At 30.6% G+C, this 20473-nt stretch overlaps 1 protein-coding gene and 1 long non-coding RNA gene across 3 annotated transcripts in view; both read right to left on the reverse strand.

The window, feature by feature from the left end:
- LOC118645321 overlaps positions 1–10802 on the reverse strand; it is an 87514-nt gene extending 76712 nt beyond the window's left edge. For both annotated transcript variants that reach the window (XR_004963074.1, XR_004963073.1), the window contains exons 1-2: positions 10438–10802; positions 9652–9689 (exon numbers count right to left, since the gene is read on the reverse strand). This is a non-coding gene — a long non-coding RNA (uncharacterized LOC118645321). The remainder of the gene's footprint in view (positions 1–9651; positions 9690–10437) is intronic.
- A 2883-nt stretch (positions 10803–13685) lies between these two features.
- Positions 13686–18973, reverse strand: LOC105835784 (protein takeout). Its single transcript, XM_012679334.3, has 6 exons — positions 18797–18973; positions 17537–17629; positions 15232–15391; positions 14951–15084; positions 14307–14456; positions 13686–13950 (listed from the first exon to the last, which is right to left on the reverse strand). The coding sequence occupies exons 1-6, from the start codon at positions 18849–18851 to the stop codon at positions 13802–13804; spliced, it is 741 nt and encodes a 246-aa protein (XP_012534788.1). The 5' UTR covers positions 18852–18973; the 3' UTR covers positions 13686–13801.
- Positions 18974–20473: the final 1500 nt, after the last annotated feature.

Consider the following 20473-nt stretch of genomic DNA (forward strand, 5'->3'; position numbering starts at 1 on the left):
CAACTATTTTTTTCTCTCGATGTGTACGAAGTAAAAGATGATTATTCTCAGATTTTTATACAATCTTTAATTAAATAATGAAACATTGCACGAGCATCAAATCTTTGATTAATCTTGTTTTTTATATTTAAAAGATGATATTTCTTTTAATACTGTCAGATAGTTATATAGAAATAAATTACCTTTAAAATTGTCAAAGTTAGGAGAAAAGTTAGATTGAAAAATGTTCAATATCATTGTTTACTTATTCGCGAATCATGCTTTCGTCAATATCCGTTATCATGTGCCGCTGATCATCATTGATTATCGACACTCTGATTTTCATCGTGGTGCTCGCCTTCGGGCATCACTCATTCGCGCGTAACGCCGTGATTATCCGCTCTCTGTTATTATCTCTTCGCTAAACTCTGCAATTTGGAGCGGTACGGGCGTATACCTTCACCGTAATCGCTTTTAAGTTGACTGCAATGGGCAAAGTGGTATCCGAGATCAACGTCCATTTCCACCAATGTAGATTAACTTTAGTCGCGGTTTATACTTACGTTTTTACATTTTTCAAGTTCTTAGAACTGGGAAAAAAAATAAAGAGTAAGTTAAACTTAAATCGAAATTAATCTACATTGATAAAACTGGATATAGGAAATAACTATGCAACTGCGGAAGATTCGCTGCCACGTAATTGCAAATGGCTGCACATTACACACTTGTCTTTGTTTTTAATAAAGAGATGAATATGCAATAATATTATAAGCATAATATTATAAAACAGAAAAGAATGTTAGAAAGAGTTCGAAAGAATATCGCGCAGATAAAGATTTTTCAATATTTAATATTTTATGTGAGTCACTTTTCTCTGTTGCTTGATTTTTTTTTCATCGATGTTGCGATATTAAGGAATTTTTCTAATTTCTCCTGAACTTTTTTTTTAGGTAAAACAGACTTAAATTGTTGGACAATATAAAAACAGTTTTAATTACTAGAAGTTTAAAACTTAGTTAATTGATTCAGTATATTAAATATTAATTACAGCAAGTAATGTTTCTTAATTAAACTTTATTGTAAAAATTTCTACTAATTGGTGCAGAATATATGATGTTTATGCATGTATTTCAGCTTTTGCGGACCATCTTGGTGTAATCTCTCAGCTGTCTTTCGAATGTTTCTGCAAGAAGCTATTAGAATTTCTTCATTACGAGAATAAGACCGAATAAAAACATTGCGATATACTTTTATGAGCCCGGATAACGTTACATTTTCCGGAAAGTTACATCAACCCGACGTAATCGTGCCGGAGTATCGCAACGAATCAGTGCACTCGATTATTACGATAAACCGCGTCATCCGCCAGGCAGCCGGAAGCGGCGCGGAGCGGTTGCCACGTGCGTGTCACCGTGCCGTTGGCGATCGAGTATCGTCTTCCGCGCGCGTGTACAAGCGACCAATTAGCTCGCCCGGAGAAGATAATCCGTTCTAATCCCGTACCGGCTCTCGGAAAGGACTGTGCGCACCTGCACCAGTTTTCTTTCTTCGACGATCGCGGGAGGTCCAAAGACACACCCATCAATTACGTTCGTTTATGCCTCGAACTTTTTATTCTCAATCACTACATAGGCTCATTTATTCTTGAAATAATATTAATCTACACAAAGAGAATTTTTTCTTAAAATTCACCCTCAAAATCCGGTAATTGTGGGATAATGTGTCGCCTCGAAGAATTTTGCTATACTTTTTAGTAAAACTTACTAAAAGTATAGTAAAATTCTTCGAGGTCACACATTATCCCACACAATCACCAGATTTTGAGGATGAATTTTAAGAGAAAATTCTCCCCGTGTAGTTTCGAAATATTTTACAGATTTCTACATATGAGAGCAAATTGAAACTTGTCATCAGATATTCATAACAAGCTAGCTCACTAATCCCCTGTGCTGCAAAGCCGAAACTTGAAGGTGTCTGACGTATTGTACACCTTGCTACCTTTGGTAAACACCACAATAAAAGATAAATGTTTTATCTGAATTACGATAATTTTATGATTTAAAAGTTAAGCTCTCGCGCCTCGAAAACAAAAGGTACGAAGCGTCAGCGGATATGTACATTAATTTTGATACAATCTGTATCATATACATTTTTGGAATACAAGAGAGAGGATTGAGAGACGGCCATTCTGCCTCTTCCGGAGCACGCAACGCGGCTGTACCGGACGGATTAATGGATACGCACGGTCGTCATCATGACGCGGACGGACTATGGTGTACGCGCGGTCGAGGAGAGAAAATAAAAAGGGGAACGTAAAAGGGAGGAACGTACGGGGAGAGCATATGCGCCTTCATGGACAGACTTCTCGTCGGAAGGATGCACAGCGATAATTGGCGATGCCTTTAAGCATCGCTGTATAGCTCCGGGTGTACCTATTATACCTACCGCGGCGCGTGCATTATGACGAATGAACGTGCACGGGAGGAGGACGGGTATACGTCCTCCTCTGCGTCCTTCTCTATACCGTCGTCGTTATCCGCCAGTACGAGTCCGCTCTCCTATTGTGCTTAACGTAAGATTGTGCCTAGGTGGTTGGACATGTTGGCATACCGTTTAATATAACTCGCGATGGGAAATAAAGATTCAGCCCTTCGGTCTAATTGCCGTTCCCTTTTTCTCTATTTAGCGAAATTTTAATTTTTAGTTGGCAACTGGCGTCTATCGTGATTCTCACTGCTAGAAGAACTATTAGTAAAATTAAAATTGGAATTCTTATTTCCCGCGTTCTAACTAGAGTTTCTAAAAGGCGCCAAATTTACGAGTACATTACATAAGGATTTTTATTTACCGTAGCACAATTTTATGTGTTCTTTCGTCATACGGAAAAACAAACTAATACGTTTCATTCCTCAACGATACACAGGACAGATCGCACAATGGTCTTCGACTAACCGTTAACACAATGCGGCTATGTGCCAAAGGTTAAACGCGCCATCGATCGTCATCTCGGCTTCATCGCAACGTCTACCCGACCTCTTTACTTTGAAGTCAAGCAATATCACCCTGAAACCATCTCGCCTGGGACTACCACAGCGACTCGAGGTAGAATTTCAGGAGGACGAGTCTTCCGGGTGGAACTACTATTACTATCACCACTACTACTACCATTACTACTACTGCTCTACAGGCCTAAAGGGTTAGGCGTATCGCAAGAAACGGACCTCCGCGCGCGGCGATGCTGGGCAATGCTTCCTCTTCCCATCCGCGATCTCCATTTCCCCGGGCAAAAAAGTGGCCGCGCGGCGGACTACACACAGCCGCCGTCTCTCTACAAGGTATGCTAAGCTAAGCGCAAGAAGCGGCCGGCGGAGGCGGCCGCGGTCGGTCTCTCGGGCAACCTCGAAGGTGGAAGGAAGTGGCGAGGCAGCAAGCAGCGCGGCCAAGCTAGGCGTGAGTCATCGAGGCGAGACAAGATCTCGGGTAAGGAGGCGGCCTTGATGCCGCGAAACCGTTCGCGATATCGGAACGCCAACTCCGATCGTCATCACGTCGCGCGCCGGTGGACTATAGAATGCTCCAAGGAGGATTAGGGTAAATTGAACCACTATATAGGGTGTTCAAGGAGTACCACAAATCTCACGACAACCGGCTGTTAATAATCTGTACTTCGCGAACGGTACGACATAGGAAGTCTTTGTAATTAAACTCATTCGTTATAAGTTCTATATGTACGTATTTATTCAGTCAGAATTGCAAATTTGGCAGTAGACAATCGAGTTGCGACTTATTATTGTTGTTTTGTTAATATTTGTATTTTATATCTACACTGTAAAAAATTTTTGTAAAATTACAACTATAATAGATGTAGTTGAATCTAGCAGCCAAAGGCAGCAGCCAAACGCCGAGCAGCCAGGACCGAACGTCATATAGGCGTCATTCCAGAAGACATCATTAAATCAAACGTTAAAAATTCCCTGGTTATGAGATTTTCATTCGCGATCGTTATTAATTGTTTGGTGGTTTTTTAAATTGTTAATTACGTTAGTCAGATAAATACAAGCAACGGTGTCTTCCAATTTTGACCAAAAAATATTTTTTGAAGTCTAGAACGACTTAATTAACCGTATATAAAAATTTTTTATGAAAATGCATTTTTGCAAAACATAGGTGATTACCAGAATAATGCAGCGATTTTTTTTGTAAAGTACATTACCGCTTTTTGCCGCACTCAGAGCCGACGACGAGGACGAAGCGGTTTCACGGCTCCAAACGATAAAAATTAATTTAAAAAATATTTATAACAATTAGGAAAATGCACGTCTTCTCGCGAATGATCAATCAGTCGATTGTACGTTAGGGAAAAATAATTCCAGCCAAATTTGGAGGAAATCGTACTGTGCGTTTAGGCGTGAGGTACAAAAAACGATATAAATTAATTTAAAAAATATTTATAACAATTAGGAAAATGCACGTCCTCTCGCGAATGATCGATCAGTCGGTTGTACGTTACGGAAAGATATTTCCAGCCAAATTTGGAGGAAATCGTATTTTGCGTTTAGGCGTGGGGCGCGGAAAACGATAAAAATTAGTTAAAACAATTTATAACAATTGATAAATTACAAGTCTTGTTGCAAATGATCTATTATGTATTATAATGACTAAACTCTATCCAAATTTTTCAAAGTTTGTTAAAAATAACCAGGGAATTTTTAACGTTTGATTGAATGGTGCCTCCTGGAAATGCCTATATGGCCCTGGCCGTTCGACGTTTGGCTGCTAGCTTCAGTTACTTCTATAATAGTGGGTAATTTTGAGACCAACTATAATACTTGTAAATTTTCTCGTGTCTATAATTTTGCAGTATTCAAGTAAAAATAATTTAATATGTCATAACTTTGTTTACGGTGTATACACAAGTGTAGAAAAACAAATTAAGAAATTATTGCAAAATTTACATACAAAATTACATACACATAAAAATTTACAACTATTATAGTTGGTCTCAAAATTACCCACTATTATAATTATAATTTTACAAAAATTTTTTACAGTGTACGCGGGAAAAATTTTATATAGTAAAACTTACGGTAAATAATAAGCGCGGACCAAGGAAGAGATTATGAAAATTTTAACAGTTTTTCATCAAGGTACCATTTACAATACTTATAATTCTTTGAAATTTCTTCTCATAGTCCGTGGTTACTATCGCGTATAGTATTTTTTAATATAAAATTTTCTCTGTATATAGTTCCGTATAGAATTTGCATAGAATTAATTAATATAGGGGTATAGTTTGTTTAAAATTAGAAAAAATAGCAGGAAAAGAAGTTGATTCCAAAAGCACTTTTTCAAGCGTAAATAACGACACGCGAAAATTCATTTACCGCAGGAAGAAGATCGGACGTGACGTCTCCTTTCTAACGTCATAATTCTATATAATCGCAACGTCCGTTCCGGCACCTTAACGAGAATGACAATAATCTCTAACCTGGATATACGCGACACTTGAGAGCGACATTGGCATAATCGGATTTGCAGAATGTTGACGACGCAGAATATATTATAATAAAACGTGTCTTCGATCCGGTGAGTTCAATAGCACGGTCGCGGGTCGGCCGGTAGCAATCAATCAAAGTGACGAACCTGTTCTTCAGAAGTGCACAATTTTACGCTGTCGTGGAGTATCAGTGACGGCAACGTCTTCATTCCGCGCGTTACAGAAACGCAAGAATGCGTGAGTGTGGCGAAGACGAGCCTTGCGGTTCTCTCGCTCGGCAGAAGTACGATTGAAAAAAACGTGTGCGGAAAAACTGACAAAGAGTGGGCGCGAAATTCAGGCAACTGAATAAATGATCGTTTTCTATAGCAATATTTAATATTTTAATAACTTTTTCTTAAATTCTCATCTACAAAATGTTGATAGACATTAATAAATATAAAAGAAAACTTATGTAAAATGATTAAGTTTTGTAAGTTGTACGTGAATATAAAATTTTTGTTTGCTTCTAAATTTATCAATTATTAATTTTTTCACTTGTGTCATACTTCAAGTAACAGTACTTGGAAAAAACGAATTTGCTGAAATATCTAGAAATTTAACTGGATACAGATCTGAAAATAATTTTGTTAAACTATCAAAATTCTGTAGAATGCTCAAACTAATTGTTAGAATTTTAAATGTTTTACAGTATTACATTTACATTGCTGCCATCATGCTTGAATGTATTTTATGAATATTTTAATAGTCTAACAAAATTATTTTCAGATATTTATCCAGCTAAATTTTTAGATACTTAAGAAAACTGTTCTTTTCATGTAATATAAGGATTAATAACTTTTTCAAGTGGTGCAATAAGTTTATAGAGAAGTGTCGGGGAGAACCATAATCCCGTTTCTATTTTTGATTCTGTAATCACACAATCTAAGTTTGCGTTGCAAACTTGATCCTATCTTTGGGGCAATCTGGCCTAAACAGGATGTCCTTGCGAGAGATAAATCACGCATAAAAATATATTCGCAGCCTTGCGTAGCGACATACGTCGGAAAACACCTGCGTTTTAGTAGCCTAGAGCGGCAGACAATCGTTTGTTGCCGGCCTTCCGTGGAGGCACATTGCGAAATCGTCATCGCTAAGTGCGATTGCGACGATAACGACGAGGCGGTTACTATTAGAATCTTTCTGTAGCGTTACGTTTGCGATGCGTGCATGAATAATTTAACGTGAATCCATTTAAAATAAACCAAGGAGAAAACACCACGAGAAATAAGAATCTTCAGACGGAAAAAGATTTGATTGTTTTCTTAACAATTTAACAAATAAAAATTAGAAAAGATCCCACTATCAAAACGTTGAATATATAGAACAAATAAATATTAACGGAAAAAAATTGTCAATATCTACGTTTAAAATTTTAATATATATATATATATATATATATAAAGTTAATTCAATTAAATTCGAACATATTTCTCACGGAAATAGAAGTAATCACACGTGTGCGTCCCTATTTCTTATACATAAGGCAATGCCTGCAAAGTAATTTTTGATGTTTTTCTTGATTAATACCACCCGTGGCGTAAAAAGATTGAAAAAAAATACGAACAAGATGAAGAGAGCAAAAGAGAAAAGGAAAAAACGGGTGTTATCAAAGAAAGATCCGTTGTCGCCGGTAAAATCAACCGAATGGAAAAATCGGACGTCGGATGGGCTCATTACCGATTCGGCATGTGAATTGCTCAATTTGCAGCTGCAAAGGCACGAACGAGCTCACCTGGTGCAAGTGTAGCCGAGAAGGGGAATAAGAAATTACTGCATTGATCGGACATATCGAGGTAATGGCGAAATTAAGATATTTATTTGGAATGTTATTTAGTCTTCATCACATATAATTTCCTATTGAAAACTTTTCTACAGAAAGACGAGGTAATCTTTAATTTCTGATTATGTTTTACAGATTATAAAGCGTTGGTTAAATAACATATCCCGTCTAAGGTAATCGCATAAGGTACATAATATAATTTTCTCTAAATTCATGTGTAATATCTTAATTTTTTCGTACCTAAATTTTAAATTCTTTGGAATGAAACAATACAAGCTAGTTAAATCGATAAAATATGTGCAAACTAATTGGCTTACAAGGAAACTTCGCGAACTCGAAAATTCAGATTTTAATGAAGCTTGGCATAAATGTAGGGGGTAAATACATGAATTTAGGAATTTTCAGTTGGTGCCCAAAAACGGTTTGAAGGAGTAAAATCACCCTTCAAAGTTGAGACGATTTTTGCGGTTTTTCGATATATCTCGTAAATTAAACCAAATATAAAAAAATGTTTCATACAAAAGTTTTACAGTATAAATACCTTTATCTAACTATGCTATTTATTAAAAACAATTTTTTATAATTTGCTTTTTTTTCCGAAAAATGAGTAACGTAATTAAATGTATTTATGCTGTAAAACTTTTATAGGAAACATTTTTTTATATTTTGTTTAATTTACAACATATATCAAAAAACCGTAAAAATCATCTCAACTTTGAAGGGTGGTTTCACCCCTTCAAACCGTTTTTGGGCACCAACTAAAAATTTCTAAATTCATGTATTCACCCCCCTCTACATTTATGCCAAGTTTCATTAAAATCTGAATTTTCGAGTTCGCGAGGTTCCCTTGTTAGTAAAATATTAATTACGTAATATATTCCGTCGGTAGCTCATTAACTAATTTATAACTATCTATTCGATAATTTTCAAATTAATATCGCAGTACTTTCTAATGACAAAAGTTGTATTTTTTAAACGTTTTTACATACACAGAAAATAAAAGTAATATAGTTAATAACATATGCAATGTAGTTGCGAGCTGCCAATTACATATAATATCAATACAATAATATTTTCTGTTAATGCAAGTACAATGTTGATATTGCAGCGTATATTATTGTATTGAGTATATCTGTAATTGGTAACTTGCAACTACAGATCTTATTGAATTAATTACATTTTTTTTCAGTGTACAAATATGTATATAATGAATAAACGAATTTTAATAACACCTCAAAATCTATTTTATTACGAATAGAAATTTATTTTTGAACGAGTCTGGAAGAAATATAATTATTTTTAAAAAAGCGTATCTTTATATACGCTTTATATATATTTTTTTAAAGATTGTCACAATAGAAATGTGTAATGAAATATGTGCAGATGTTAACAAATTTCGTCAGAATCACAATTCAATTAAAAAAAAAAAAAAAACCAACAACAACGATCATAACAGTAGCATAGAAATATTTATCTTTCTCTCAGATATTATATATATTGTAAACTTTTATTATATTTGTGACAATGTAACAGACTTATATAAGTTAGTGCATTTATCAGTAATTTATTGATACCAATGCACTAATTTTTATAAGTCAGCTGCATTTTGATAATTTACAAACATATTTTTTATAAATTTTTATTCTTACTCACTTTTTAGCATTATTTTATGTTATTTAATTATTTTCTGAAATCTTCATATTTTAAATGCAAGTATTTTTGTTGTATATTAATAACTATTAACAGTTATCTTTTAAATATTATAACAATATTTGTGAAAAAATAGATTTATCTTTTTGAGGTATTTTTGGTATCAATAATTAATGTAATTAAAATTTTTTTAGCAATTTTTTAACAATTTTGATATATAATTGAATAAGATTGATGCTGATTGAATAACATCGACATATAGCTTGTATACCAGACTGAACCATCAGTCTATAGAAAAGTGACAAAAATGAGGAGGATATTCAATGCTATAGCATTGAATAGAGAGTGGCCGTCTACGTGTTCTATCTCTCTCATTTTTGTCGATCACTTTTATGTAGACTGATGGCTTAGTCCAGTACATACATACATGCTGATGGAATAACAGACGATAAATGGACAAGTAGCACTACCTATTGAGAGTTCCTTTCACTAACAACGTGGAAGATTACTCGTCGGTAAAGTATTTATTTGCAGCTACATGCAATACATTGTTCTTTACCATGTGAGAAAAAGAAAGAAAAACAATATATATATTGTACAATTTATACATAAAGATCCTAATAGTTATATTTAATATAATTTTCTGAAATTTATTATATATTTTCTCCCTCCTTAAGAATTTTAAAAATATTTAAAAACTCACCAGTGCGATGTGGCGGTGGCATTGTAGTTCACATTATCCTGTAAAATACAAATACGTTCAAAAATTAAATTAAATATTTATTTAAAACACCAATAGAAAAAAATAATTAATACTTCCAAAACAATTATTATGTGCACTTAATTTTTTTAAAGTTTTTAACAAGCTTTTTACAAATATTAATAAAAGAATTTTATAATTTCCAAAAATTTTATTAAAAATATAAATTTTTATGCAGTTTGATTAAAAAAATCACTAATTTTTGTTTCTGTTTCTTTATATATATAAGTAATTCAAATAATTATTATACTTAATTAGAGGATAAAACATTTTATACTTTTCATACACAAATAGGTATTAAACACTAAATGTTTATTGAATTATTATTTTGACTATTTCGAGAGTATATATTTTGCATGTATATTTGTGCGCTGTGTATTACGTTTTAACAAAAATGAAAATCGGAGCATAAAAAAAAAACAAAAGCGAAACTTTCTAGAAAACGTAAATTAGAACAGCGAAACATAAATAAAGAGACGTTTAGTTCTTAAAACGTTTTCTATATTTGACTTATGCTCCGATTTTTATTCTCGCCAGATGGTGTAAGTTGAATAGTTCACCAAGGTTACGTTCGTTATGCATCATTCGCCGAAATATTAAACAAAAATTAATGAAGCATGTATATAATCCGCTTTACGGAACGCAGCTTGAATGTTCTATGCAAGAGTCGCAGAGGAAAAAACCATTATTGTAAACAACAAAAAATATAGTAATAAACAACGCGCTCACCTGTGGCTGCTTCACTGTCGCTCGATGCCTCTCCGAGCCTCTTCCTCTTCCTTCTCCTCCTCATCTCTTTTTCCTTCGTAGCTCTCATATGCACTTGGGAAAACACAGTTAACCTTGACCGGCCGCGTATCCCCGAAATAATGCGACGATCACACTTAGTACGGCACTCCCGAGGTTAATCAAACTCGAAGCGCACTTTGACACAGACACCCAATAGGATCAAGAGAGATTACGCAGTACGATCACAGATTAGGAAGCGACTCGCTCGCGACTTCGTGAATCAGGGCAAACGAATGGCAAAGCGAACTTAGCGAATTCGGAGATTTCGCGGCCAACTTCACGCCGCCAACGAGCGTGTAATTTCCACGATTTCCACCGTCACGGCGTACGGCGCTGCAGGCTGCACTGATGTTCACATATCTTTCGTGCTTTGAATGAAGAATTATAATAACACTCGCGACTATTTACTTGCATTGTAACACAAGTATAGTTAAAACATTAGATATCCGCAAAGCACGAATCGAACATGATTGACTTAATACTTAAAATAAATTATGAATTAATAATTTTATCGACATATTATGATTCCTATTATTGCACTATCAGATTTAACGATTCGTGCATTATACCGCACTCTGGATCCGGAAACGACGAATAAAAATTCAAATTGGCGAAAAATTCAAAGTACACAAAAAGAAGAATCCCATCTATAATTTAATTTTATACGCCATGTCATACACAAAAAAACGTAAAGGGTTAAACTAAATACGTATATAAAATATTGTATTAAAATACGTACACAAAATTATATATATATATATATATATATATATATATATATATATACTATATATAATATAATTATTTTCAAATTTGTATCTTAAATTATTTTAATACTTTAGCAAAATATTTTTTTTCGTACACGGAGAAGAAAATAATTGATTTAACAAAATGTGTAGTTGCCGGCTGCCAACTACAAATATCTTCAATACAATAATATATGCTATTACAATATCAACATTATATTTGCATTAACAGCAAATATTATTGTATTAAGTTTATTTGTAGTTGGCAGTCTGTCACTACACATTTGATTGAATCGATTACTTTTTTTTCTGTGTATATAACGCGTATTATGTTTGACTCAGATATTATTATTGAATGAATTATTGTCCGCAATTAAACATTTAATTTACAATTAAATTTTCAATTTTTTCGGTTTTTAAAAATTCGATTTTTCTCAATAAAAAAGCGTGAAAAACTGCATCAACAAACCCAGATATAGCACGAGTAGACAGATACAACTGTATGCGAATAATATTTGATAATTCTTCATGCATAGTGAATTAAATGAAAACGCTATGTATTTTTCATTACATTTATGTTCTACAAAATTATTTTAATTCTTGTACAATGAATTCATCAACAAATGTCTGCCAAAAGCATTCTACGTGCATTCTAGTAGGATGCATGTAGGAATGTTTTGGCAGATATTTAGAGTAACATTTAATCTTCTATTGTTGATTACGACTTGCTAGCATTGAGAAACTTAGGGAGAATAATTGTAGTGGATACCGTAGGAAATAGGTTGAAAAAGCTACAATTATTCTCCCTAAGTTCCCAATGCTAGCAAATCGTAATCAACAATAGAAGATTAAATGTTACTCTAAATACCTGCCAAAACATTTCTACATGCATCCTACTAGGACGCATGTAGAATGCTTTAGGCAGACATTTGTTGATGAATTCATCGTGTAAGAATTAAAATAATTTTGTAGGACACAAATATAGCGAAAAATAGATGCGTCTTCATTTAATTCACTATATATGAAGAATTGTTAAATATTATTCGCATACAGTTGTATTTGTCTACTCGTGCTACCTGGAAAACACGTGGGATCGATTCATAGATCATTAATCGCGCGTGTTAATCACGTCGGTCAGTAATTGCAATATTGAGAGACATTGATATATGTAGCGACACGCGTCGTACCGTCTTACTCGAGTCGCATAATTGATAGCGCGATGATCTCGCATGAAAACAATGACGCAGCGTGATGATGCATTAGTGCACGTCATATGCGTCGTATAAAAAAAAACACTTTAAGCGTTATTATGGCCGGAATTCATAGTCGAATCTTATTCAAGTTCCAGCTTAAGCACGATCTTGAGACGTCAATGCTGTTATTTCATTGATTAAGTAAGTCTCAAGTCGGCTCGAAGCTAGACTTAAGACAATGCTTGAGCTTAAGATCGGTCTATGAATCCCGTCCTATATATCGCTTCCGCGAAATCTTTATTTTATTCTATGAGACATTTACACGCGGAATATTGTAATCGTTTCAAGATACTCCCGAATTTTTATTTACACGTTCTGTACTTTGACTTATGGATTCGTTAGCGCATCATTAAAGTTAAATGTATCTATGATTCGTGTTAAATTTTAAGATATAATTTTATTTGTGATGTAATCTAATATATATGCATATTTTTATATGCATATATATTAGATTACATCACAAATATAAATTATATATTTTTTATTTAATCTTTCAAATGTGACATATCAAATTATAAATGGGAATTTTTATTGTGTTTTAAAGTCTAATGCAATGATAGATAAAATATAAAGTAAACTTAAGAGCTGGAATTATGTTTAAAGTGCAGTAGAGATAATGTGTTTACAACACGATTGAAATATGTAAGATGTTTGTAAAATGTATTCTGCATATTTTTTTCATATAATTGAATATAATTTTATCTTGAGTCTCGACTATAATGATTGAATTTCAAAGTATGAAGTACAAAGCACGTTACATTTATGTATATTATTCACTTTAAAAAATCTGTAATTATATTATTTGATTATATTATTTTATAAAAATTTTTTTTGCAAATTACTGATAAATGCATTCGGTTTATAATTGACGATTATCAACCAACGTGACTAATTATAATGCCTGATTGATGACTCGCAAACAAATCAACAATTTTTAAAACACAATAAAATCTTGTTTATAATTTTATGTGCCATGTTATGCTTGAAAAAATTCTTCATGCTTGTTTATTAGAAAAATTAAACCGAAATGTTGACAAAGAATTATTTCGTAAAATTAGAATTATGATCAAAATTTTAATATAATATATATTTTTCATTCAGTGTTTCCTCATACAATATATATTATATATATATATATATATATATATATATACACACACACACCGTTTATATTATTATTAATCGTTCATTCTAACATGTAAACTATTGCGCATACATATACAATTTTGGTACGTTATACTTTTACCCAATTATCTTAAAAATAAAACGCAAAATAACAATAATAATAAAAAGTAATAATTTTATCTATTTAAAAAGTTTGTTTAATGGCACGCGAGTGAAAATATCATTGGTGATTTTAGCAAAGACGAATCCAAAAGCTTCTTCAAAAGGTCCTTGAAGTTCCTTAAAAATTATTTCAGAATTATCCCGGAGGAATTTCTGGATTTGGTCACCTGTAATCAGCGAAATGTAAAAAACTTAATACAAAAAGATAATAAAATAAATAGTCATAATCTATTATGTTACAACATTAACTTATATAGTGCTAAGTATAAATTAAGACTAAGAAATTAAAATTAATATTTTTCAATATCCAAAGCAAAAATCTTTTATCGCCATTTTATAAGATTATATTTTAGTTTTTCAACGTAAAAATATAAAAGAAAATAAAATTATTAGTTTTTGTATTTGTATTTGAATAAAAATACATTTATACAAAATGCATGTATAATAGAAAAAATATACATCTTGTCAAATAATTACTTTACCAAAAATATTAATTAAATACGATTTAACTAAATAATAATACCTAAAATTTGATCTCCACTGAACAGATTATTGAATTGTAGGTCTACGTGTTTGGGAAAGAATTTGACAATATATTTCTTCGTTCTCATATAAATTTCACCATCCCTTTCAAACTTTTCAAAATACGCAACGTGTGTCGTCCTCAAATCATCTGGAATAAAATAAAAAAAGATATATTGACATTGCAGATGTTCCATAAAAAATGTTTCATTAAAATTGTTTTTAGATATCAGAATTTAAAATAAGAATAATCTCTCTCTCTCTCTCTCTCTCTCTCTCTCTCTCTCTCTCTCTCTCTATTTACAATATTATACATAACATGTAATAAGAAAAAAATTTTTTAAAGAAAATTAGAATACTTATAACTCTCTCTCTCTCTCTCTCTCACACACACACACACACACACACACACACACACACACACACACACACACACACACACACACACACACACACACACACACACACACACACACACACACACACACACACACACACACACACACACACACACGTAAAATTTTACATATGTAAAATTGTAAATAGAATAGAATTCAAATAGAACTAAAAAGTAGCACAAATTGTAGATTATCTAAAGTACATCTAAAACAAAAATAATAATATCGCATACATTATAATACTTACGCATAGATATATTACATTTGCCTTCTCCTTGAAGTGACAGTATTAAAATCCTGCCACTGAGTTTGTAATCAGCAACAAAATCCACTTGAGAATTAAAAGTTTCCCAGCTAAATATTAACTTGTCCCAGTCTATTCTAAAGAAAACAGTGACCGATATTTTGGTTAATCTTGTATAACTAATGTATTAATTATATAATCTGATATTTAAATTATATATAATTAACACTGTATTTTTAAATATAAAAATTAAATAAAAAACTAATTTTTTAAACAATACATACTTGTAATTGAAAACTCGCAGTTTATCTCCATCTTTCGTCAATCCATGTACCTTAATATTCCAATATTCTTGTTTAAGCGATACCGAATCCTCAGATTCACCGATTTTTATGCTGTCAACCGCTAGTGGCTCAAGAGGCAAAATTTTAAAACTCTTCAGACCTAAATAAAAATTATAACATTTAGGCATTCAATATGAAAATTCAATGTAGATCTCATTTTAATACATCTTGTATTTCCTCTATACAATGTACAAAATTTATACAACTGCCATAAATGATATTTCCAGAATAAAAAAAGGAAATTTTAAAAAAGGCAAATTATTAAACATAAAAAATTGTGTAATATTTAAAATATTTTAACCAAAAGTTATAACTTTGTTAACGTATTGCGGTTTATTATCAATGTTTATTATTGTCTGTTGCCTATTAAAAGGCAGTTATTTTATTATTTCGACGAAATTCTGCTCAATGTAATTATAAATTACATGAATTACCAATAAAAATAGTAAAATCTGCAAATGCATAAGCTTATTCTAAAAATTAATCTATGCAATTATATGATATGCAATTTTGTGTGTGTGTGTGTGTGTGTGTGTGTATGTGTGTATGTGTATGTGATCAGATATGCCATATTACGCATCGTTAATCCACCATGACATATCCTATTTTGATAAAACAATAAATACTCTTTGCATTAAGAAATGTTACAGCCACAGTGAAAGATAAAACGTTCATGTTTAATTTCCATGCACGTAAAAGTAATTTGAATTTTATAGACGCAAGATTTTATGAATGCCTTATAACCAGCTGAGGCAATAGTGTAGTTAGAAAATAACCGTTATGGTTAACCATTATTATTAGATTACCAAGATTTCTTAAAACACATAAAAGTTATGACTTATAAGAATATAATGTATAGAGTTAAGCTTTGAAAAAGTGTTACAAACTATTATTCCTTAAAATATATATATTAACAAAAAATATTTCAAACAAAAATTGTATAATATCAATATTATTCTGCGCATAAAAGTATTAAAGACGCAATTATTAAAAAGTTAACAATTCACAAGAAATTTTATATTATGTATATATAAATTAATTTTACAATTATTTGTCTCTTTTAATTTAATTTTACTATTATTTGTCCCCGTACACTCATATAACTTTCGCTTGGAACATTTTTGGTGAGATATAAATGATATATAGTGTAGTATATATTTCAAGGATAACAGTTTATAAGTAGTTTGTTTTAAATAATCTATTTTGTATATGTGCGTGTAAAAATAAATTTTATATTCGCAGTTTTGTACATAATGTATGTATATTGAATTATTATTATTCTGTATAATGTGCATCTACATATTTTTCTTAAATATATTTATTTAATTATTTTTACCACATATACATATAAGAAATAAACGAGCAATTTTCTTTTCATTCGCAAAGTTCATTAAGATAGAAAGTAATAATGGCTTATTAGATTAAGAATTGTAGAGATTTTCTAGAAAAAAAACTTAATTTTATATCAATAATAACATCGTCTCGCTGATATTTTGAAAAGAGAATCTATTAATGTGCAAGTGGTCAGTGCCAAATTTTTATTTGTAATAAATCTATACATTAAATTCACATTTTAGAGCCTATAAGAGATTAGCTATTTTTAATAAGCGGTGTATATTATTTACATAATAATAGTGGGTGTGTGACGCACAAATTACTGGCACTTCTATAATTTTTTAAAATGTTAAAACAATTAAACTTGGGCCAATATTCATAATCAAATCTTATATTTAAGATCATCTTAAGTGTTGTTTGTGTATCTTAGAAATGTCATTAACTAATCACAGAATCACGTAAGTACTAAAAATAAAAATTATTCAAGATAATCTTAAGTAAAAATTTATGAATTTTAATCTTTAAAATCTTTACAATAATTAATGAATGTACAACAAAGACATTGCAAAAAAATCACTATTCACATCTTGTGAATAAACTGTGATCGGTTTGACGTAGCTATTCTAAGAACTACGTTTATGGATTTAATGTATTCTAATAAGTTATTCAACGTTACATAGTCTTCATTAATCGCAGAAAATGCGTAGGAAAACCGGAAAACTGTAAAAAAATATTGTCAAGATCAACACGTTTTATATCACTTTTTTATCTTTACACATCTCAATTTATCTTTATACATTTATCTTTATACGCACTGTGTTACATCTGCGTACAATTCGTTTTCTAATGCTTCTTAAGATTTTATAATTTATAGCATGACGTTCTAATAAAAAATAATTCATATATTTACCTTTGGCAAGCATAAGAGTTACGTTTTTGGAAGCATTTGCAACGCATTCTGATAATTTCGGATCCGACCTCTTACAAGTCTTGAAATTACTGGCTGTAAATTAGAAAAAGATAGAGAACCATCGTATATAAGTTATTACATAACTAACTGCATTGCTGCAGCTCCACTAAACCTGCGAGTTCACTCGATCTTTAAACGGTTGTTGGCTTTCTCTTTAAACCTTCTCATTACATATTATTTTCGGTCAAAAGTGCAACTGAATTCATAATAAAAAATAATTGATCATAAATGGATCTAATTGTTGATTTCAACATTACTGTGTACATTATATTTATCTGAGAACTATACAAAGTGCATTAAGTTTTTAAATGTAATATTGAATATAACTTTTTTTGATGACATATTTCATACATTTTATAAAATATATAAAAATTAAAATATACAAACATACAAATATAAATATAAATTTTTAATACATGTATTATTATTAAAATTATTTCAGAAAAAATAAAAATTTAAATTAAATAATAATTTGTTTTAATTTATTCACTGGCGAAGAGAACAACCGTTAACTATTTGAATAAATTTTTTATTACTTAACATCAAATTTGATGTTAATTATGTTTTAATTTATTTAAATTATTTTAAAAATATTAAATTAAAATTTGTTATCTTAAATTTTAAAAAATAAAATAATATTTAAAAAAAATAATAATTTAATTTTATTAAAAATAGTTTTAACCTTTACTCAGATTCTCTCAGCCAATTGATTGTAAACTGATTTGAAATGACTTAGTTGCTAGACAGTTATTGATTGAGGAAAAACCCACAAAGACTGAAAAAAAATCCAAGTCGTGACTAATTTTAATAGACTAACTAACTTTAATTGAAGTTTTATGAAGAATTTATGAAAAATTATTATTGCATAGATTATTACCAATTTGGTAATTAAATTAAAATAAATAAAATTAAATGCAATTAAAGTATCTTAAGATTATTACCAATTACAATAAAATTAAACGATTAAAATAAGCTATTTATAATCCATATTTTATTAATATTTAAATATTTAAAATATTTCTAAGTACTAATTTCAATTTCAAATATTTTATTATAATTTCAAAAATATCAAATTTTAATACTTACATTAACTCAGGTATACGTATTTAACGGCTTAATAGCTACTAAGCTCTTTTACAATAATAATGTTCTTGACAAAAATGATCAAAGGGAAGATACATATGTAATTACGTTACTTACGGAGCTCTAACGCCGTTGTACTAACAATAATTGCAAGCAAAAGAATCGTCTTCATTATTTCTGAATATTATTTTCCAAGAAAGAACCTTCTCGACCAAGAAAGAAGCTTTTATAGATAAAAGTATTCAGTAAAATGAACGTTTAATATAAACTGGAAGATGTGGACAATCCAGACAAGCTATTTAAACACTGCTTGCCCCACCATATTCTCGAATATACTGGACATCGTTTGTGTATATTTTATATGTATGTATATATACATATATATATACATACACATGCGTTCAGGCATAGAAAGTGAACACCTGTTATTGTCCAGCGACATGTCCAGGATAGGTTAACTATCAGTCACCGTGACTTATCCGCTCAGATAATTATTTAACATACCAATAGATAATATATAGGATATATAATTAATTGTATGAGAAGAAAAGTAAAAAAGTGATTACTTGAGTGATTTTAAACTATAAGTAATCACATGCATATCTATTTACAATCAAAATGTTAGATTTTTTAATCTAAATATTATAAGATAAAAACATTTTATGATAAATTAATTTTTTATCATTCATTTATGGAATTGTTTTACAAAAAATTTCTCGATCGTTTAATAAGAAACCAAAATTTTAATTAAAATGCTTAAAATTAGATAAGGTTTGTATATTGTAATGACAAATAACTCAAGCAGTTATTTAATTCAAATTACTGAATCGTATGAGTAAAAATAAAAAAAAAATTGTCTTGAAATGATATGACTGTAGCATTATCGTTTAGAATGATTCATAATTCATAGTATTATCTGAATTAAAAATAACTATAACAAAAGAATTGCAAACATGCTGACCATCATCGTAAATGGATTTTCTTAGAATGTGATTTGTAAGCTCTGCATTCACATATATTTTTGTTTTTACATTGCTCTATCTCGTTAAAATCTTGAAAGTTTGTTTGACATTGACGTGCTTATGAATCTATTTATGCATTGCAATTTTTAGTAGCTTATATATACCTTATACCTATATTATATTTGCCAAATAATGAATAAATAGAAGTTAATTTAAATTTGTTGTAGACCTACTGATCCTTTGTGAAACAAATAATTTTATAAGAAATTTTTATATAGTAAAGAAGAGGGAATATAAATTATGACAATATATTTCAACGCTGAACAATTCTAATTAGTATTATTAATATTTTTTAATTGCATATAATTGACAATATTTTTATTAATTTCTTGTAGAGATAAAATCATAGTAGTGCATTTGTGAGCGAGACGAGACGAAAAAACACCGAGATGTAGTCTTGATAAAAACAAATTTAAATTTTCTTATCTCAACAAATTGATACTGGAAATTTTATGTAAGAAGTGAGACTATCGACAATCTCATCACATCTGATTTTTTTTCTGTTTCTATTCATAAATATCCTAACAAACTTACCAAAGAATCCGTCAGATGGTTATTATGCTTAAATTCCTGAATAATATGATTTAGCAAATTTGTAAATTAATTTTGAAGTCGTTTATATGTTCTATAAATAAATATTAATCCCATAATTACTTGTAAATTGTACTTTGTTCTATTTTTAAATTAATTTACACACACACACACACAGCCTCACAAAAGTAGTTCTGTGTGTAATCAGTTCTTTATTATACTTATGTAATATTTTTTATTT

The sequence above is a fragment of the Monomorium pharaonis genome, chromosome 4 (assembly GCF_013373865.1).
Source record: "Monomorium pharaonis isolate MP-MQ-018 chromosome 4, ASM1337386v2, whole genome shotgun sequence".
Lineage (NCBI taxonomy): Eukaryota > Metazoa > Arthropoda > Insecta > Hymenoptera > Formicidae > Monomorium > Monomorium pharaonis.